Here is a 22,236-nt window from a genome sequence, read left to right on the forward strand (position 1 = left end):
GAATTCCCTCACTACAAGGAAGTAAAGAGAATTGTACTGGATTTCGGGTGTTTGTCTGTTAAATTATCAGTGGATTGCTTTCCTTTCTCCATCAGTTTGAACTTTTGGTTAAACTGTGTCTGTACATGAAAGTCTTAATGCTCTATCAGAGCTACCGCAACCTACTTTCGGTCGATGTTTAGGTCTGTGAGAGCCACACGTTTCCTCATCAGCTTGATCTTTTAGATGAACTGGATAAATGTATGGTGCTCGGCGAAAAATGTCGCAGACGGAAAGGAGACAGAATAGCCACGAAGGCGTTTAAAAAGGTGTGTGCGTTGTATATCCACATGTGTCACATGCACGATCAAAATATATACGTAGGGAAGCAAAAAAAAGAAGGAAAATGGCTAAACTTAAAAAAAACAAAATCCACATCTTTTAGTGATAAGTTATAAAAGAACCTAGGACGTGGTGGTGCACATGAAGCCTGGATATGCGGATGAAAGCGAAAGCGTGGTCAAAAGCTAGCTCAAATTAAGCTACATCGTTCATGGACTGCATTGCGTCAGCTGACGTCACCGTCCAAGGGTCAGACAAACGTAGGTCACTGCAGGCGTCACCATGCACGGAGAGAGAGAGGGGGGCTGAGACAGCGGTCAAACCTGAATTAATGCATGCAGGAACAACTTTTGCAGCTCGATCAGAGATAGTGTTGTAATTAACTTGTTTATCCCTCTAACAGTCAAGTTTTAATCAACGGCATTATTGTATCTGATATAGCAACTAAAAATCCAAAGTTTGCAAATGTATCGGTCTCCAACCTTTAGTTACAAGCTTCTTGAGGCTTCTTGAGGGAAAAATGTAATATGCAATAATTTTCGCAGTTGGGTGCTATGGCTGCAGCCCCTAGCGGTCGATTTTCCGTTAAAGTGTCACTACTGACGGGCCAGAACGACATAGGCCGTCAGCGGTGACTATTTCAATTGACACCCTAAAAGTCACAATTGACGGTTTGTTATGTCGGACCCATCAGTGGTGACACCTAGAGTTGGCTTCTAGGCCCGCCTTGAAATTAATGTCATCAATGATGGGCTTTTCGTTCAGGCCCGTTAGCGATGAAGTGTTACCTCTAACGAGTCGTTTTTATTTTTGAGTTGTCTGCCGAGTCATTGACCGTTTTGTCACCATTGATGATAGGTTACTGACGCGTCCAACACCCATCACAGGTGTGGTTTAACATCCGTTAGTGTGTTATGTTGTCTGTAGCAGTGATGTTCGACAGGTTGCTTGACGGACATGTGGCGTTTTGTCTGCCAAGTTGGATAACTGACTATTGGTAGAAAGATGCAAAAGGGAACCTTGTTCCTTGTATCTTTCATTCCAAGGTCCATGGTGAAAATCCCCCACCTTGAGCTCTAGAGGCAGTCATGTTATTTCCCCTAATTTGACCTTAATTTATTCATTGAAAACTGTGGAAATATCCTTTTCCCCACTTCTATATATATCGTGGCCGAAAATTCATTTTGTGAGGATAAAATTGAAATATGGCGAGTCAATAAGCTTGCTAGTTCTCAGTGTGCCTTTCCACTGCTAGCACTTCCAACCTTGACTAGCACACAACAGATGCTTAACATATACTCCCTGCATTTATTAAAAATTAGCATATTAGGTTTCGTTAAGATAAGTTTTTGACCACAAATTACAATGTTAAAATGTGGTTTATATGACATGAAATCACAAGTATCATGAAGTACTTTTGATAACGAATCTAGCGATATTAATTTCATGTCATATAAATCACACCTTAACATAGTAATTTATGGTCAAAGCCTTGTCTTAAGAAAAACTAATACGAAGGAGTAGACGATACATGAATCGGAGTGCGACATCAATTTCTAGGTGCACTAGCTGTAACTTGCAAGATATGCATGTAGCATCCATGTTTGGGATTTATTTTGTTTCTGGATCCGAGACCGCAGCCTGGAACTGGAAAGATCACTTGACAGTCGACAGGCAAAAACGCATAAGTTGCAGAAGAAAGCCCACTCTACAAGAAAGCCCAAGTTGGGCTTTATTGGGCTTTCTTGTAGAGTGGGCTTTTGTAACTTGGGCTTTCCTGGGTCTTCGTTAAAAACTGCAAAAGGCCACTCTACAAGAAAGCCCACTGCTGTGCTTGGGTTTTCGTTAAATATTTATTTTTGCTTGCACTTGCACGTGACGCAAAAGTTCAGAGGAAAATTTATGAATGCTAAGCAGTACATGCAAGAGACAAATATATATACCGTGTTTTCAGTTTTCACTTCAGACTTGCAGATTCCTCATCGCGGAGCATCGTAACATGGAAAGAATTGCACTCATGCACATGATGTGACATACTAATAGACTGCAATGCATAGTGCTCCTGTTCCAGGTCTTCTTGCAGATAAATTATGCACTGATGAACAGGTCTTTGATTGTGTCAAAACAAAATGCAGAAATGAAAACAAAATAGAGGGAGTAGTTGTTAAAAAAACGTTTGCAAGAAAATATAAAGGATATCATGGAGAAGGAGAATGCAACAACGTGGACGAAGCGGGCACCGGTGGTGAGAGGACGAAGGTGGATAGAGCCGCTTTCGACAGTCAAAGCGGAGTATAACAAAGGGCATGGCGAAGATGAAAGGAGATCTGAGGACAGCGAAGGCGACCGGTGAAGAGTTAGTGAAGGACAGCAACATCCACACCCAATCCTAGCAAGGCATCATTGTCGCCATGTCGGGGACTCAGGATCGAGTGCCAGGACAGGGCAAAGTCAGCTGAAATTAAACAGTCTGAAAGCAACCATGACACATCTAAGATCACAATCATCGGATTCATGTAGAAAACATAATTGTTTGAGTTGGGACTCACATTGTGAAAATCTAGCATCCGTCATGACAACAGCCAGGGGTAACAGCATCCAGAACATTTAGCACACATATGGAGTGTCAAAGAGTACAAACTAATGACTTCAAGCAGTAAACACATTAGACCTCGCAAACATTGTACTTTCGTCACGACGTGCGTTTCTCTGCTCTGTCTTCAAAAGTAACTTCGGTGCAACAAGCTACGATGTCCTACCCCCTCCTGCCGCATCAACAACAACTCGTCTACCTGTTGAAGACATTTATCAAGTGATAAACGGAGTAAATAAAACGACCATAGGACCGAGCAGTAAAGCTTTAAGAAATCAGTAACGCTTAAGAAAACAAAACTAAGGGCAATTAAAGAACAATCGGTCGATGATTTCGTCAACATGGTGAAAACGAAATGCAATGCAAATTTCATTCCATATTCTTTCCTTCACAATAACCAAACAAGAGGTTCGATTTTGGGAGGCAGTTTAGAGTTCTAGATTAAAGAACAGCATGGTAAAGGAACAAGTAGTTGAGTTGAGAGATATTTTACTGTAAATTCTCTTAAGATTTCTTCTGTTCAGCGTCAAGTCCCGTGCACAGTAACCAAGCAAAAGTTCAACAACAAGAAATGCTTCAGGATAACTTACTTCCCAATTTCTTCAGGTTGTCTGGGTTGGCATGAATCACTACTCAATTACCAAGGATTTGGGAGGACAATGAGCTTTCCAAATGCAGATGTGGGAAAGTAATGATATCAACACATATACAAAAAGACAGCGAAAATGCAGGATGCTTTCAGTTCGCATAAAACTTAGCCATCCTCATCAATGAGTTGGATCTGCCAGATTGCAATGCAATATCATTTCATTTCACGGCCTAAACTGCTCTTAAAATACCAACATGGCCTGCATACTAACTGCACCAACAATTTGGCAAACAACTAGTAGCCTGCTGCAGTGCTGCTTATGCTTTATTTGGTTGAGTTAATCCTTCTTGGTCCATTGTTTTGCACTGGCAGTAACTAACTGGCTGCTACATTTTGGGTAACTAAGCTAAACTTGCACTAACTGCAAAATATTGTCTGCTGCAAATATCTTATGACTGGATACCCGTTTAGCACTAACAGAAAATAGCAAACCACACTGGAATTTATCTAGCTGTGCATATCAATATAGGAGTGCTGAGGGCAGATAGAATATAAATATTTATTTTTCACTATATCTGTTTGTGTTAGACAGTCCAAAATGACCTTGAAATGCTCGAAGCCACAAACAAAGCGAATGCAAAGTACCTGGAATGAAGGAGCTGCTGAATGGAATCAAAGGTCAACAAGACTTGCTAGTCTCACACATCTTCCTCGCCCGCTCTGGCTCGAGGTCAATTGCAAATACACCAGCAATTGTGTTCAGGAAAATGACATTTGCATCTTCGGCAAAGCCCAACACATTTACCCTTTGCGAGGCTGAGAGAGCAGCAGCTGGGAGCATATTGTGCAATTCGATGATCCTGCTAGTGCTCTGAAACTCACCCTTGTCACTCGCCTCCCTTGACCACAGGTAGAGACACGCCTCCTTGACTCCAGTAACTCCCAGTTCACGCTCCCTCGTCAGCACAAGGCTGATGTTCCCCTTGAATGCAGCTATCGTGTCTGGTAGGTCGATCACCGATAGGCAAGGCTGACGGGTCCAGTCATACTCCAGTATGCGGTCGAAAGCCGAGAGGAAGTATATCCGAGACTGCCCCACAAGGACACCGGAATTCTGCTTGACAGGCTCATAGATGATCGCATACACTTTGCCCCAAGAGCCAGACTCCGACGAGTACGGGCGCACATACGTCAAGTTCACATTCGAGACAATGTAGAGGAAGACCAGGCGGAAGGGGCCCCCATGGCAATCGCGGTAGTCACGGCCATCTGCTGCGCAAACCACGACCGCATCCATGAGCATGCTCTTGGGTGCCCCGGGCACGGGCACCAGCCGCCGGTCACCCGTGATTGGCTCCCAGATGAGGAAATCCTAGCCCTCCTCGGTAACCTGGGAGCTGAAGAGAACACGGCCATGGCGGTAATTGAGAACCTTCCAACCGCGGCTGTACAGGAATGGGGAGGGAGAAGGCGGAGGGGGTGGTGGGGATGAACCGGGTGGTGAGGACGTAATCGAGCCTGCCAGTGGAGCGCTTGACGTAGTCGCTGAGGAAGAGGCCCAGCAATGGGCGTGGTCCCTGGTGGAGCTCGTGGAGGCGGCGGAGGAAGTTTGGATGGGCGACGAGGCGGCGCCAGCGCTTGCAGACGGCGGCGGCGCGGACGAGGCAGGACGGGTCGTCGGGCGGCAGGCGGAGGAAGATCTCCTCGGAGATCTCGTCCAGGATCGGCTGCGGCGATTCGAGGAGGTCCGGCGGCGGCGGCGCCATGCTCGCGGGTTCGTTGGAGTCAGAGCTACTCACTTCCCCATTCCCCCCTTTGCTCAGATCCCGCCGCACGGCCTGGGAAGGGATGTCCTCCTGGCTGAACGGAAACTGAAGAAGCTAGCCAGTCCAGCCCCGTTCATCTTCTTCCTCGTACTCCACCCTCAGCCTCGCCGCCCCACCTTCGCAGCCTCTCCGTCTCAACGGCTGGCCGTCCTCGCCGCAGCCCGACAACGATCCCATCCCGAAACCACCGTTTTTTTCTATTTAGATTTGAAAAAGGGAAGTCGAGTTGCCACTGTGGCCCACATGACAGAACACCCCAGGCTAGATGTTGGGGTTTAGTCCAACTTTCACCAATTTAATCGTGAATTCGTCTTAAATTTATTTATTTTGGAATATTTTCTATTGCAATTTTAATTTATACCGATTGCTTCGATCCACTTATAATTGATTCCCATTCACACGCTAACGTCCAACCCAGATTCATTCATAATAATCATAATAGGTATGTTGAGATCCGTTTAGAGTGTAATAATATCTACATATCAAAAGTATACTACTCGTAAGACGTATCAAATAAGTAAAATGCATCACATGTTCCAATTCTTTCACAAAGGTGCCAAGTTAGTTTCTAATCTTTCAAAACACACGTTTAAGTCATAATTGTTATTTAAGTGGTTTATCTCAGGTCCCTCTGGTATAAGCGCAGCTTCGAACGCATGCAGATGCAACCAGTGCAACGACTGCTCGAGGCGCCGCAACGGCAGTACAGTATGAAATCCTCCGATTCACAACCATAATCTCTCTTATTCCCAACTCTAATCCCGTCGGTTCTTCGATTTGGTCGATTTCTTGTAATGAATGATCAACATGACTGATTTGTAACATAAATTTTGTTGTTTTGATTGGTAGGAATAAGTGACATGTTGTTGTCTATGGAAATTAATCATGGGGAACTTTTTTTTGCGGCTTTGGCATGAACAAGACGGATGTAGATGGGCCAATTGACTATTTTGATGGATGTGGTAGATACATGGTTGCCTCTTTGGATTAAGAACTTCATAGAATTAAGATATATTCACTCCAAGTGTAAGGTTTATTGGCTTCTCCCCCGGAAAGAACCAGGAATCATTGTCGCCATGTCGGGGACTCAGGGTTGAGTGCCAGGATAGGGCGAAGTCAACTGAAATTAAACAGTCTAGAGTCAACTGAAATTCTCAAATCGAAACATAGGACGAAGGCGTTGTTAACCATCGGACTGAACTGAGTTCCAGCTATCCCTCTAACCTCACGAAGGCAACCTTCATTGGGTACAGCTTTAATTCCATTTCCCTGTCTTGTGTAGTACTAAAAATTGCTCCCTAAAAATAAAAGTATACAAGAAATTTAGGATACAACAGGTTAATCTAAACAAATAAACATATAGATAATGTCAAGTCCGTTCGTACTTCTGGGCTACAAACCAACGCGTACTGCGATTTGCATTTTCTTTCTGGCGTAATCCAAATAGCTCTTTTTCCACTTTGGAGACTGAAAGTAAACAATTAGTTTCCACTTCAGAAAGTTAGCAAATTTGGAGATAATCTAAATATACAAAAAGAAGGATTTCTTCACAGGGAAACAAACAAGACTAACTGACCATTTTTTTAACGGCCTCTATGATCAAGAGACGAGCTTTGTCTTCTGAAGTCTACAGGTAGAAAAATGTTACATCACTGCAAATTGTTCATTTTTAGTTGGACTTGGATCTCATGCAAATAATACTTTACCTTTTCATCAATGCAGGCCACATAGCTATACTGGAAAACAGAAACATACAAAAGAATTAGCAAGACAAAATTATAAAATAAAACATTTACTGACGAATTAACATGAAGAAGTTAACTAAATATTCTGTGACGACGAACCTACATTATCTTTCACTGAAGCTCTGAACTTGAGTGGATGATTTTCCATTGCAAGTTTGATATCAGAGTTGCGAGGGGGAAACATGTTTTCTTCGTATATTTGCTTCACAGCAGGAACAAATTCCATCTGAGCAATGTTGAATGAAGGAAATGTCAGTGTCACTTAGCATAAAAAGCTGGCACAAACAAGACAAAAACGCACCATAAATTGCTTCTGCAGAGTAAGGCAAGATCTAACCTTATCCTTAGCAACCCTTTTCCAAATCTCCAGATAGACAGCATAAAAGTCGTTGCGATTATCATAATCAAACTGAAGGCTGTCTATATATTCCAGAATTGAAAGAAGAGATGTCAGGTATCAACAACACATTTTCTCGCCAATTAAATTAGCAAGAAAGAGGTAGAGGCATTACGCTAAAGGCGCCCATAACTGCATCTCTGTAAATATTATGGTACGCTATCGCAATCTTCAGTGCTTGAAGATAAGCAATGGACTTGTATCTCTCCCACTACACGCAAAGTCATTGGTCATCACGCATGGCGTATGCGACTAGCATTAGTAAGCATTTGAATATAGTTATTAAGACACAAGAGGCTTTTGTGGATGCTTACCTGATGCTTGTCAAGTCCCACTTTTTCATCTATCCACTGTCATGTAACAAAAATACGTTATCAGACCAAGACGGTATATGATGAGTAGTTTACACTTAATTACATAATACACATACCTTAATTGCATTTGACATCTCCTCGCAGTAGCTGACATATTCCGCATCACCCTCATAGGTATGATAAGTTAAGCGGTAGTAATCCCAATCTGCATAGCTACCCTGCAAAAAAGAAAAATATTTTTAACAGGCTGCTGATATTAACGATTCAGTCAAATAGGGTTACAAGTTTTGATACTTGCATCATCATGAATCACTAGCCGCTGGTAATCGTTCAAGCTAGCACGCTGGCATAATTCAGGATCAAAGCACCATTCGAGATTCTTCTCGTAGCGCCTAAAGTAGCTCTCAGCCTGAAGAATTGCCGGCCGGTACTCGCGCTTCAGTTGAGCAATATCCAGTTTCTTTCCCGTCGATTTCAACTTCAGAGGGAAAGACAGAAAAGTACAGTAAGACAAATTAACCAGGGCAGAATCATCAAACTAAAATATATACACGACGACATAGACACGAACCTCCTGATCTTTGATACGGTAGAGGGCTAGTCGCTGATAAACTTTGAACAGCTGCGGTTCATCATATTTATCCCAAAAGGCTTCATCATCAGGAGGACCAGGGCTCAGCTGCTTAAAGTACTGAACAACTTGCTTAATGGCAGCCTCAAAATCCAGATGGAGGAGGTCTTCTGTTTTCCCTGCTCCTTGCTCCCTGCGTTGCATCTGTATGCTGCCGCTGTGGCTAAAATTTGGGAGATCGACAGGCGGAGGTAGAGACGGATTTCCCCCGCCCTGGCGAGGTATTTATTTGTATGCTGCATCTGTATGCTGCCGCTGTGTTGCATCTGTATGCTGACTGGTGGAGAAGTGAGCGAGTTGGAGTCGGATACAGTTTGGGAGTTGGATACGGTTCAGGCCCAGACCTCTGAAGCCCAGTTAGGTCTTGTTGGATCGTGGTCCTAAATTGACCGGTTTCTTAGTTCAGGGTGTAAATTGACCTTTCAAACAACTTAAGGGGTGAAATAGACACTTTTTTTTTTTCCTTTTGTCGATCCACTGCAAATTGCTTCCCATTCACGCCAACATTCTAGAAAGTAAAAAAAGAGTCTATTTTACTCATAATTACCAAAATAGGCATAACTGAGATCTGTTTTTAGACAATGGAAGGTTATGTCCTCCACTCTCCCCGTCATCACAGATGAACACAGCCAAGTCTATAGAGGAGACTGAACCCGTGACATTAGATCAGGTAGGACAGAAAATTACTGAAGATTTAAATACAACATCTTTTGAATCAAAAGTGAGTCTAAACTTTTAAGCTTCGTCAAATGTCGAAGTCGATGGGGATGGTATCTTATGAAACTTGGTCCAAATGACCACATAAAAGTCAAGATGAAGCTCAATTGATTTAACTTCCAATTCTAAATAGCTATCTCCAGAGTGAACTCAAAAGTAACTCAAACAAGACCAAATGCTAAACATGGCACATTGTTCCCTCAGCATGTACACAGTATGGGACTTGACTTGTAATTACTACAGAATTGCAAATGAGAGGCATGTAATTGTAGCTGGATGCATGGACGGAACGTGTCAAACTAAAATGCAGACAAGTTCTGCATCAAATCACGCATGACGGCTCAAAAGAGCAGAAAAGAAGTGCCAGCCTCCAAAATCCTGCAAACGTACTCCCAAACAGTGAGCAATTCTACATGAGTTTTATGAAATCATTTTTTTTTTGGGGTTCCAAGAAAGCTATAGAATCCATAAAAAAAAGCTATAGGAAACGACGCCAGATTGTACCAAGCCACTTGCATAGAGATAAGAAGACGAGCAGTCAAGGTTTGAGAGAGCATGACCAAGGAAAGGACACAGGAACATCTTGTTCCTACATTATGACCATATCTTGATAATCTCACCACACGACCACCAAAAGTGCACAATTATGTAACTCAGAAACAAGTACTCCTATGCAAGCTCTTCTCTGCTCCATCTTCAGTTGAATACATGCATAAGGGATCTCACTACCTAATTAATTCTCAGTCAAAGAAGATGAATTAACTTCCTGAAGCAAGTTCGGTCCAATAACATATAGTGTCCCACCGCCACCTCCTGGAGCAGCAACTTGTTTACCTGTGGTTAAAGCACCTGCAAGTAGGTTATCAACTGTTAAATGCAGTAATCTGATACTCTTAGGATCAGTCAGTTTGCTTTAAGAAAACATGCCTTGTTTCTGACCTTGGCAAGCACAGAGCAGCTAGACTAATCATTAGTACCAAGAGAAGCAATAAAACCAAATACTGCATAGAAATCTTGAAAGAGAAACGAAACAGAGAGCAACCAAAGCACACGGGGTCGATTATTTCCTCACCACGATAAAAATAAAATGCAAATATAAAGTCCTCCTTTTTCTTTGATTAGCACCATTCTCCATCGCAATTACGAAGCAAGATGTTTGATTTTGGGAGGTACGTTATCTCCTTAGATATACAATACACAGGGGGATAAAGGATTGCTTTTATTTTGTTCACATTAGTCCACTGCGTGGACCTACCTAGTTTCCAGTCTATACCATTTATCATCCCGGTCACTGAGCAGACCTACATGCTCACATCGAACCTTCAATTCATTCCCCATTGTCAACGAAAGCTTCCGCAATCCCTAAAAAAAACAATGGCTTCCGCAAATATCCAGCCCATGGGTGGCGGGTATGGAGCCCGATCTCACTCCATGGATATCCATACATGGATAACCGCCAACTCACGGAGCGGGCACGTGTATCATATTTGATCCATGGATACCCGTTATTTAAGAATATAAAGAAATTACTAACATGTGGGTCCATTATTCACTCATATAAATAGTCCCCCACAACCGGCCCCAACACTAACTCCCTCCCCCAACCGACCCTAACCCTAACTCCCTCCCAACATGCTCACATCGAACCTTCCATTCATTCCCCATTGTCACCGAACGCTTCCACAATCCCTAAAAAAACAATGGCTTCCGCAAATATCTAGCGATTGGATGCATCACTAAGCCACTTACCACAAATAGCAAACTACAATAGCATTTACCTAGCTAAGCATATGACAAGTATCCAGTGTAGAGAGAACATGAACAATTAATTTCCAGGTTGATACATCTGTATTCCATTTACAGTCCAAGGACCTCCCTTGCGGCTTGTACTAGATAACATAATTCAGGACCTGACCATATGGTCCGATTTAGGAAACCATCACAAAAGACAGCCGCCAACCTGTGACGAATCTATCTCTCCAACTGTAACTCAGACTCGTAGTGCTTCCGAAACGATCTCGGACACTGCGGATCCGTTCTTTTGAGTCAATATAAACACATACAAGGTAGCAACCTTTTAGTTCTGTCATACGCAAAACTAGTAACTAAATACTGAAGATAAACCATCTCATAATTCTTGTGGAGCTAATTGAAATATGCTGGCAGCGCAGTTACGACTAAGAGATCGCACAATTAATACCTGGAATGTAGAAGCTGCTGAACGGGAACAAAGATTCGTAGCAGCTTCCGACTTGTGCGAAGCTCAATTCACCCGTCTTAGTCGCATACACCTTCCCCACCCGATCTGACTCGAGCTCGATTGTAAAGACTCCAGCAAATGTGCACAGAAAAACAGTATTTGCTTCTTCAGCGAAACCAATGACCTTTACTGTCCATGAGGCCAAGAAAGCAGCAATCGGGAGCAGATTGTGGATGTCCATGACTCCAGTCAGTACCCATCCTGCGTCACCATTGGCGCCCACATCCCTCGACCACAGGTGAAGGGACGACTCTACAACTGCGGCGACTCCCAGTCTGTTGTTCTCCGTGGGCATAAGTACAGCGCTCGTCCAGGCGGCTGTCGTGTCCGGCGGCGGCAGGTCGACCTTGGCCAGGCTCCGCCTTTCCAAGTCGTACTCAAGGGTGAATGTGTGCTGCTCACCACAGAGGAAGTACACCCGGGAGTTCCCTACTAGCACGCTGGGCTTCGTCGTAGGGTAGCAGGCGTGGGGGCGGTCAAGTGAAGCCGGCTCGGTCCAAGCGCCGCCGCCGGTCTCCTCCGACGAGTAAACGCACGCAGACATGACCGAACCGCCTTGCAGCGTGTGGTGGAACACGAAGACAACGCGGAAGGGACCCCCGCGGCGGCCGCCGTCCGCCGCGCAGACCACGGCGCCGTTGGCGTAGCCGCCCTTGAACTGCGCCGGCGCCGGCACGCGCCGCTGGGAGCCCGTGATCGGGTCCCAGACGAGGAGGTGGCCCTGGGCGAAGAGGAGCGCGCGGCCGTGGCGGCAGTCGATGACGGACCAGTCGAGCTGGTCGGGGACGGCGAGGGGGAAGGATCCGGAGGCGGTGGTGGGGACGAAGCAAGGGATGCGGCTCTCGAAGAGGTTGTGAAGGAAGCCCAGCAGGGGGGGTCTACCGTGGCGCGCGTGGAGGAGGCGGAGGTGCTTGGGGTCGGAGAGGCGGCGGCGCCATGGCTTGCAGACGGCGGATGCGCGGAGGAGGCACGCCGGCTCGTCGGGAGGGAGGCGGAGGAGAATCTCCTCGAAGAGCTCGTCCGGGAGCGCCATGGCCGGCCGGTGCTCGATCGAATGAGGAGCGGCGGCTGGGTTAGGGTTTGGGCGATTGGATGGGGGACGGCGCGCCGGCGCGGGCAGAAGTCTTGGGACCCGGTTTCGCCCACTTTATTTGACCGCCGGTTACTTTAGACCGACGGAGTGACACGTCACCTTCTCTAGATTCTTCCATACTCCGCCGGAGTACTAGCTAGGCTCCAAATGCACAAGATATTTTGGAAAATTCTACTAGGGACGATCGGGTCGCCGGCGGCGGCAGACGAGTGGGCGGCGCTTCCCGGTGCAGCGGCTGTCGAGAGGCGAGAGCTGGACCTGAAGTCCGAATGGGGGTATCACTGAATTAGGTGGGCCAATTGGTAACCAAAAGAGGGCCGGTTTTTAGAGGTCCAGTGGGCTGACCCCTTGCAGGCTTCATTAGCCGGAGGCAGTGACAATGAACTAACTTCACTTATTCCATTCCTACTAAAGATGTAATTTTCCAAAATCTGTGCTAAAAAAAACTAAAGATGTAATTTTCCAAAATTTGAAAGCTATGAAAATGAATGCTTCTCCAGGCCCTGATGGTTGCAACGTTGCTTTTTTATGTTGCTGCCTGAGATTGTATTGGAGATGCTATCTTCAAAGTGGTAAAGAATTTTTTTAACACATGTATATTTCCCCAAAAGCTAAATGAAACTTATATTGCCTTAATTCTTAAAAAATTTGCTCCTTCTGCCACTCGTGACTTCAGGCCTGTTAGTCTTTATAATGTGGTTTACAAAACCATCTCTAAAGCTCTCGCCAATTGTCTAAAGACTCACTTTCATATTAACCCCATGCAACAAGCTTTTATTACCAACGATTACCAATGATATAATCATTGCTCAGGAAATTGCTCACTCCTTTGGTCTCTCATCTTGGAATCACCATGCCTTTATGCTCAAAATAGACCTAGCTAAGGCTTTTGACCTCATAGAGTGGCACTTCATTCGGAGAGCGCTTCTACGTAAAGGGTTGCATGGTAATTTCATCAATCTCATTATGCCATGTATCTCCTCGTCTACCTTTTCAATTATCATTAATGGTCAGTCTTTTGGAAGATTCTCTAGCAGTCATGTTATCAGACAAGGTTGTCCTTTATCGACGTACCTTTTTGTCCTTGCTGCCAATGAATTGTCTATTAATTTACAGGATGCTCTGCAAAACCGACAGCTCAGCAGTATCTCCTGGGCCCTCACTGTCCTCCCATCCACTCCTTAATGTATGATGATGATCTCCTCATTTGTGGGGAAGACACTATTAAAGAAGCGACCAATATCTTGCAAATCTTAAATGATTTTTGCCACAATTCTGGTCAGACTCCTAACTGGAGCAAATTTTCTATTCTTTTCAGCAAAAAAGTGGATCCTAACATTGTTTCCCAAATCAAAAAATATTTTCCCTGTTCACGATCTTGACAACTCCACCCTCCACCTAGGACACACACTCATTCTCCCAACCAAAAATAGAGCCTTAGCTTACAATTTCATCATTGAAAAATTCAAATCTAAACTCAATGGCTACAAATTAGAGCTAATCTCCTCTCTCACGTTGGAAGACTCACTCTCATCAATTCGGTTTTTTCCTCCATTCTTGTCTACTACACGCCCAATTTTCTTTTTCCCAGAAAATTTCTTTCTAAACTTGCTGCTATTATCAGGAATTTCTGGGGGACTGGAGTCAGGGAAGGAGATCACACCAAGCCTCTTTGTCTCAAAGCATGGAATGACATCTGCAAGGCCAAGAAGATGGGTGTGCTAGGAATTAGAAACCTTCAGGCCATGGCGTTCCGCTTGTGAGCCCAACAGAGCTGGCAGAAATAAGAATTGGGCCAGCCCCTAAGCTGCAGCACGTCCGCCGTGAGCAGGCGCTGCTTATGGAGCAGCCAGAGGAAGAACTTGCACTTTGAAGGCCCCTTAATCGTCCAGATGTCCTTCTTCAAGGTGGAAGGAATGGCACCCATGAACTGCAGTCGATAGGCAGAGCCGGCCGAGTAGGAACCTGAGGGCGAGAGCCTCCAGCGGAAGTCATCCCTCCCGGGCGGCAAGGCGACCGTATTTGCTCTACGCCAGAGCTCAACGAATTCATGGAGGCATCACCAGAGACTCTGCCCTGGAGATCGCGGATCCATCTACCATCCTCAAGGGCATCGGCCACTGATCGGTTCTTACGACGGGATAGCTTGTAGAGCGTTGGCATAGCCACTCGTGGTGCCGCCCCAAGCAAGCTGTCGTCCCAGAAGGAGGCAGTTTTTCCATTGGCAATGGTGACAGTGGTGGCCGATGCAAACAGATCACGGTCCACCTCTGAGCAGGGGATCGGCATGCCGCTCCATGGCTTGTCGGGCGCAGTTCTCTGCAGCCAGAGCCACCGGAGGCGCAGCGCCCGTCCAAATAGAGCCAAGTCCATAATCCCCAGTCCGCCGAGCGACACAGGCCGGCAGACCGCTTTCCACGCCACCTTGCATTGGCCCGCAGAGGCCTCCAGCTTTCCCGCCCACAGCCATCCCCGACGTATCTTGTCACAGTCTTTGATGAACCAGGCAGGTAAGATGTGGGCGGACATGGTGCAGACCGGCAGAGCCGAGAGGACAGACCTGAGGAGCACCAGCCGGCCAGCCGACGACATCATCGAAGATTTCCACGCGGCCAGCTTTTTCCCCATGCGATCCAGTATCGGCTGTAGGTCGATCTTCCTTGGCTTACGCAGAGACAGAGGCAATTTTGGGGTGGGCTTTCGGTTATAACCGAAATTTCGGTTCGGTTCTTCGGGTTTTCATGAAATTCGGTTCTTCAAATATGAGGACCGAAGTTATCTTAAAAATTTTGAGAACCGAAAATTCGGTTCGGTTTTCGGTTCGGAACCGAACTAACCGAACATTGTGTTTACGGCAAAAAAATTAATGAAAACAAATTTAGTTCAATCTTTTACTTACAACAGAAAATAGATTTAAGTTACACGCAAAAATAAACACATAATCTTATGTGGCATAGACACACATAATGAGTAAATATCATCTAACATGCAATGAAAACATTAAATTTAAAGATGCAGCAATGAACATTGGTTCTTCGGGTTTTTTCGGTTAACCGAGGCTAGAGACCGAATTAACCGAACAAACTTCGGTTCTTTGAGTTTTCTGACCAAAGTTTTAAACGGTTCTTCGGTTTCGGTCCAATCGGCTTCGGTTTCCGGTTCTTCGGTGATCGGTTTCGGTTTCTCGGTTTTTATGCCCACCCCTAGAGGCAACCCCAAGTAAGAGCAGGGCAGGCTGGCACTCGGAACCCCGAGGGGACTGAGCACGTCCAGCAGGTCCAGCCCATCACAGCGCACCGGATAGGCCGCACTTTTAGCGAAGTTCACCCGCAGCCCCGATACCTCCCCGAAGGCATCAAGGATGTGCCGCACGGTCCTCATCTCCTCCTTAATGGGGTTTACAAAAATGGCAGCATCGTCAGCGTAGACCGAAGTGCGGGAGCTCTGGCGTGTTGGAAACTTGGAGAGGGCACCAGCTTCGGTAGCCAGGTGGAGGAGGCGCTGCAAGGGCTCCATGGCCAGGATGAAAAGGAAGGGGGACAGCGGATCGCCCTGGCGCAGCCCCCTCTGATGGGCAATGGGCGGTCCAGGCACTCCGTTGAGGAGGAAGCGCGAGGAGGAGGAGGAGAGGAGGATGGAGATCCAATCCGTCCACTTTTGCCCAAAACCCCTGGCAGGAAGCATGTCGATCAGGTAGACCCAAGAGACCGAATCAAAGGCCTTGGCAATGTCCAGCTTCAGAAAAATGGCGGGCTTCTTTCCACGGTGCAAGCCTTTGAGCTGACCCTGAACAAAGAGGAAATTGTCTTGTATGCTTCTGCCCTTGATGAAAGCACTTTGGCTGTGCGACACCAAACTGTCAATCTTCTTCGACAGCCTTCCAGCAAGAACCTTCATGAAAAGCTTTGCCACGCTATGCATCAGACTGATTGGCCAGTAGTTACGGACCGCAGCGGCATCGCATTTCTTTGCAATGAGGATGACATTGGAAGTGTTAATGGAATCCATGGCAGAGGGGCAGGCCGAGAACAGCTGGTCGAAAGCCCGTAGCACGTCCACTCTAATGATGGGCCAGGCAGCCTTGAAGAAAGACCCTGTGAATTCGTCGGGGCCGGTGCGCGATCAGAGGGGGACTCAGCAATTGCCTGCACAATTTCGGCTTCGGAGAAGGTCGCATCAAGGCTGGCCAGGTCGCAAACAGGGAGCCCAAGCTCCTCCCAGTTGAAGGAGACGGTAGGGGAAGATAGAGTTAAAATGCTCCCAGATCATCTTCTCCTTGTCCCTGTGCTCGACCGCGACAGAGTCGGCGCTCCGGAGCACTGGGATGAGGTTCCGGCGCCGGCGGCCATTTGCTTTGATGTGGAAAAAACGAGTGTTAGCGTCACCTAAGCGAAGCCAACGCACCCGAGCTCGCTGCTTCATCTTGTCCTCTCAATAACAGCCAGACCCAGAACGCGGCTCTTGAGGCATCGCCGAAGCTCCAGCTCATGCGTCTCCAGCAGCCTGGATTCCTGCGCAACGTCCAGCTGGAGGATTGTCTCTTGCGCAATGAGGAGCTGCATTTTGGTGCAGCCAATCTGGTTGCGATGCCAAGAGAGCAAGGCGGCCGCAGCCTTGGAGAGCAAGAAATTCAGGCGCGCCACCGGGGCAGAGAGGTGGCAAGGCGTCGCCCATGCCGCAGCAACAATATTCAGGAACCCAGTCATGTGGGGCCAGAACGCCTCGAAACGAAAGGGGCGACGACATCTGACAGTGCCCTCACAATGCAGGAAAAGCGGACAGTGGTCGGAGGCAGAGGTCGCAAGCGGCTGGAGTCTCACCGAGGGGAAGCGCAGGTCCCAGCAGATGGTGGAGAAGACCCGGTCCAGACGCACCATCACCGGCTGGTCCTGCTCGTTCGTCCAGGTGTACTTGCGCCCAGTCAGACGCAGCTCCTTGAGCAGGCAGGAATCCAGGGCAGCGCGGAAGGAGCGCATAAGGCGTCGGTTAATGTTGCACGAGCTCTTATCGGCAGCACTAACAATGAGGTTGAAATCACCGAGCACCACCCACGGTTCCGTCAGACTAGCCTTGATCGTGACGAGCTCCTGAAGGAAGACAGGTTTCAACGCGTCGTCCGTCGGCCCGTAAACAGAAGTAAGGCACCAGGGGGGCCGCCGTCCCGCGGCAGCAGTCTAACAGTGATCGAGAAAAGCCCGGTCAGCAGCACCGTGCCGGCGAACAAATCGTCGTCCCACAGGATCATGATCCCCCCTCTAGTACCGTCGACAAGGAGGTCAGCGGAGCCAGCCAGGCGCGGGCCTGCAAGCTCCAGGCGGATCGCCGGCGTAACCGTAGCGAGTTTCGTTTCCTGGAGACAGAGAATGGAACAGTTCAGCTGCCCGGCAAGGCTACAGAGGTGAGATCGCTTTGCCGGATTATTGAGACCACGAACGTTCCAATTTAAGATTCTAAGATTCTCACACATCAGAAACGATACAACATCCGGGGCTGGTCATCCACACAGCAACCATAGACAACCACTGCAAGCCAGACGGAACAGCCGTCGGCCAGTTTGGAGAACAGACAGCAAGCACGCAAACTAACAAAAACAGACAACAGACACAGCAGGACTTGAGGGCGTCCTTTGCCTCCGGCTTGCAGGAAGGGCCTAACATCACGCAAACTCGTCCAGGATACCCTGGAGCTCTCCATCCAGCAGTGCGATGTGGGTAGAGGTGCCAGCTCGGGCAGCCCGGGCAAGGCCACGGGCCTGCCTGACGTTGAGCGGGGTGGCAAAACACGCACTAACCTTAGTTCTGACAGCAGAGGAGGGCGCGCTGGCGGTGTCAAGCAGGTCCATCTGCCTGGCAATCCGGGCCTGTGGACCCTGCTCCATGGTGAGGGAGGGGTCGGCCTTGGCAGCGAGGCGGCGGCAACGCCGCAGGGTGATCACCTCGTGTCGGAGCACGGTCTCCGGCACCGGGATGCCGAGCACCCCTTTTTTGGTTCGGTGGAGAGTGAGGTGATCGCTCCGGCAATTGCCGACGTGACGATAGACACGAAGTGTGGACATGTGAATTTACCCAGGTTCGGGCCATCCGGAGGTGTAACACCTTACGTCCTGATTTTTTGTTGTATTCAAGGTTGAATATGTTGCTTACAAGGTGTCCCGGGGGTTTCCGGGGAGCTACTTGCTGATGATTCTAACTAGGTCTCCAACTAAGACTGATCGGAGCCGAACCAGTGGCATTGGCCCTTCTTTTATAGTCAAGGGGATACCACAGATGCCATTGCATGCAGCGTGACACGTTGCCTAGACGCGTGTCACAGCCACACGGAATACAATTTTACGCATCCATGCTGGACGCCATGCAGCGTCCGTCGCCACTGTACACGGTAGAAAAATGGTTCTCAGGGCAACCACCCTAGTCTTGCTAAACAAGATTAGGCCTGCTGATAAGACTTCTGTCGGTGCATTAAATGCACTGCGCCCACCGTCTTGTCCTGTCTTAACTGTTCTGCGGGTCTCACCTGCATGCCCGAGCTTGGATTGCTGGGGTGCACCTTCCCGGCTAGCGCACCTGTTAGCTGCCGGGAGGCGTTCCTTTGGCTTCCCGGGACCGGGGTTTTCGGAAGCGTTTTGTATTTGGCTCCTAGCTTTAGCTTCACTAGGGATCGTCTCCTCAAGGCAGGCTTCCCAGGCTCGTTACTTTCCGGGAGTCTTTTCTGATGGGGCTCCGTCTCTGGCGATCCACGCGTCCCGTATTAGTGGGACCCCGTGGGCCACTGGTACGACACCTCGGCTTCCACATCCTCCAGATGCAGGGCCGACCGAGCTACCAGCGTCGGGGCAGGGGGCAGCGAGGCCGCCGGTGGCTGCCCCAGCACCGACTGCTGGAGCAGGGCGAGCACCTGGGCGAGGAAGGTGGTGGCTCCATCAATCTCCAGGCGGCGCATGGTGGTGCCGAGCAGCTCAACCGAGGCCTGAAGAATCGGCGACGACTGAGCGATGCAGTGGGAAGTCTTCAGAGTCTGCGCACTGACCTGCTCGTAGTACTCGGAAGTTGTAAGGCTGGAAGGGCCCCCGTCCTGCCCAACCTCACAGCTAAAGCCCAAGAAGTCAAAGCCCCGTCCTGGCAGCGCTAGGGCAGGCCAAAAATCCGGGGGGATGGGCTCACTACCCAGGGCCGGGAGGGCTGAAGAGAGGTCGTTGAAGTCGTCCAGCCCAGGAGCCGGCTCCATGACTCTGTAAGCCAGGCTACAGGGCATGTACGACGGGCTTTGACCGTCGTGCGGGACCGGGACCGAGGGGGACCGGAACAGAGAGTAGCTGGGGGACCTCTCACGAGGGGGAGACAGACCCAGGGCACGGTGGTGGAAGATCCCGTGCTCCTCACTGAGCCTAGTAGCTTCAACCTCCAAAGCAAGCGGGTCGGAGCGCGTGAGGTCGTCCCAGAGCTGTTGGGCATCAGAGCGCAGCGGCGCCATACTAGGTTCGTGGCAGGAAGCCGCAGTACCCAGTGTCAGCTGGCAGGACGGGGCCCCATCAGCCGCAGCGCCCTGCCGAGGCATCGGCACAGCAGGCAGGGAGACCTCCCCAGGGTTCCAGGCTTGCTCCACCCGAATTGAGCTGGGGGCCGGGCGGCAGCAGGACTGAACACTCGAAAGCGAGCGACGCCTTGAGCGGGAAGAGGATCTTCCAGTTGTCGCATCCTGGCGTCCAGAATCTTGGCAGCGGGTGTCACGCGCGGGGGGGGGGGGGGTGGCGCATGTCGTCACGTGGCGCAGGGTCAGGAGCCGTTGCCACCGCAGCCCTAGCGGAGCAACCCCGAAGGAGGGCATCACGCCAGGAGCGGCCTCGTCGGTGGCGGCGAGCACCCCCGCCGGAGGGGTCGTCGTCGTCACCGTCATCGCGCCGTCGTGGCCCCAGGTGGGAATGCACCGGGGCTCTGACCGGCGGTGGCGGCGCCGTGCCGTCCACCAAGTCCTTGAAGTAGGAGAACCGCTCAACGAGAGGCCATGGCCGAGCATCGTCCGGTGGGCTCTCTAGCAGCCCCGAAACGGGGCTCATCGAAGAAAGCGGGGGCAGCGGGGAGAAGTCCTTCGTCGTGTCGAGGTGGATGAGGACACGGCATTGCGGCCCCTCCCGGCCATCGTCGCGTGGGTGGCCCTCAGGTTGGCCAAGGCGCGCACATGGGTCGGAGACCGCGTCCAGCACACCGGAGTGGAGGACGCGCGGGATGCGATCCGGGTTGAAAGCCCAGACCCAAACGTAGCAGAACTCCGCTTTGTTGAGGGAGGCAGACTGGCGCTCGATGCAGTCGACAACGCACTTGCCATGCAGGAGCTGCTGGAGGTCCGCCACATTCCAAGCTCCGAGGGGCAGCTTCTCGATTGTCAGACGGCAGTAGTACGTACTTCCAGTGCTGATGCACACCACCCGCCGTCGGCGTCCAGGGAGCCAGCATGAAGGGGACCCCCTGGCAGGTGAAGATGCCAGCGTCCCTGGCAATGTCCCTCTGCCAGGGTTCAGCAAAACGCGCGATGAGGTCGCCTTGGTCGAACCTGCTCACGTCGGCCGATGGAGGCATTGGAGAGGTGGGCGAAGGACTCATGCACCGTCAACACAAGGGCAGTAGCGCGAAGGTGGCCCGTCATCTCCGCCATGGCAGGGGAGCTCACCAGGAAGGCGAAGTCCTCCGCCGAGCGCCGGTGGACCTCCCCAGGGCAGTCCCCCGGCCTGTCCAGCTCAGTCGAGCGCCTGGACGAACGAGACCCGCTCATGTTGGGAGGCCAACAGCGACGAGCAGGACACACACGGGCAGTGTGGCCAACAAGCTTGCAGGAGAGGCAGCAGATGGGATCTCTACAATCGGCGATGCGGTGGCCCGGCTTAAGACAACAGAAGCAATTGCCGCGGAATCGCCTTTTATAGCCGCCGGAGCGGCCACCGGCATTAACAACGGCCTGGGGGCGCCGCAGAAAACCTGGTCTCATCCTAGCCGGAGTGGCACTGCCAGCCCCGCACTTTCGCTTCCTTGGGGCGACCAGCGTCCATTCTTGGCTTTTCGCATCTGGCGGGGCAGCAGGCGCCGCAGCCCGAGCAGCTTTGGCAGCGCGAGCACGCGCTCTGCGCCGCGTACGGCCAGAGCCTCGACCATGTCCAGCGGATCCATCCGTAATGGAGGGAGGCAGCAGCGGGTCATCGGCACGGGAGGTCAGGGTCAGATTACCCAAGACGGCAATGGATTGAAGGCGGTGCCGGGGCACGGCACCATCAATACAGGGAGGAGAGATCTCTCCGCGGCGAAGAATCCGGAGGTCATTAATGGGGGCGGACAAGGGTGGGGGTGGGCTGCCCCCACAGGAGGTGGCCGGCGAGTTAATGACGCTCAGGATGGAGGCTTCTCCCGCAGGGCCGGGGGGGGGGGGGGGGAGGCTGACCCTACCGGAGTGGAGGGGGTCAGGAGGGTGTTGGCCGCCGGCGTGGGGCTGGTGGTCGCCCCCCGGGAGGGGGGAGGCGGTGGGCTCTCAGCTCTCATTCCGTCTCTAGCAACCATTTACATTGTCACCTTTGTTCTTCCTCCTCTTTTTCACCTTTTTAGGTGAGCCATTGTTTCTTGCGTGAATGCTGCAGGCAAAAAGAGTGGAACATGATTCACAAAAATATGCGGGGGAGACGAAGCTCTGCCTAGGGATTAGTTTCACTGACACGTGGGGCCGGAGCGACAATGAGAGTGGGACCGTTGGACTCGTAATAAAAATTAA

General features: G+C 49.8%; 2 protein-coding genes across 2 annotated transcripts; both read right to left on the bottom strand.

Annotated features, from left to right (window-relative positions):
• Nucleotides 1–2,813: 2,813 nt before the first annotated feature.
• Nucleotides 2,814–8,662, bottom strand: LOC106865788. Its single transcript, XM_014896601.2, has 12 exons — nt 8,357–8,662; nt 8,084–8,263; nt 7,902–8,003; nt 7,786–7,821; nt 7,589–7,682; nt 7,412–7,494; nt 7,178–7,300; nt 7,036–7,065; nt 6,906–6,956; nt 6,715–6,796; nt 4,149–6,627; nt 2,814–3,113 (listed from the first exon to the last, which is right to left on the bottom strand). Exons 1-10 carry the CDS (start codon nt 8,558–8,560, stop codon nt 6,722–6,724), a joined length of 978 nt encoding a protein of 325 aa, XP_014752087.2. The 5' UTR covers nt 8,561–8,662; the 3' UTR covers nt 2,814–3,113; nt 4,149–6,627; nt 6,715–6,721.
• Nucleotides 8,663–9,689: 1,027 nt separating this feature from the next.
• LOC100836726 lies at nt 9,690–12,643 on the bottom strand. The gene is made up of 2 exons (XM_003561420.4): nt 11,334–12,643; nt 9,690–9,982 (listed from the first exon to the last, which is right to left on the bottom strand). Exons 1-2 carry the CDS (start codon nt 12,424–12,426, stop codon nt 9,867–9,869), a joined length of 1,209 nt encoding a protein of 402 aa, XP_003561468.3. The 5' UTR covers nt 12,427–12,643; the 3' UTR covers nt 9,690–9,866.
• Between the last annotated feature and the right edge of the window lie 9,593 nt (nt 12,644–22,236).

The sequence above is a fragment of the Brachypodium distachyon genome, chromosome 1 (assembly GCF_000005505.3).
Source record: "Brachypodium distachyon strain Bd21 chromosome 1, Brachypodium_distachyon_v3.0, whole genome shotgun sequence".
NCBI lineage: Eukaryota > Viridiplantae > Streptophyta > Magnoliopsida > Poales > Poaceae > Brachypodium > Brachypodium distachyon.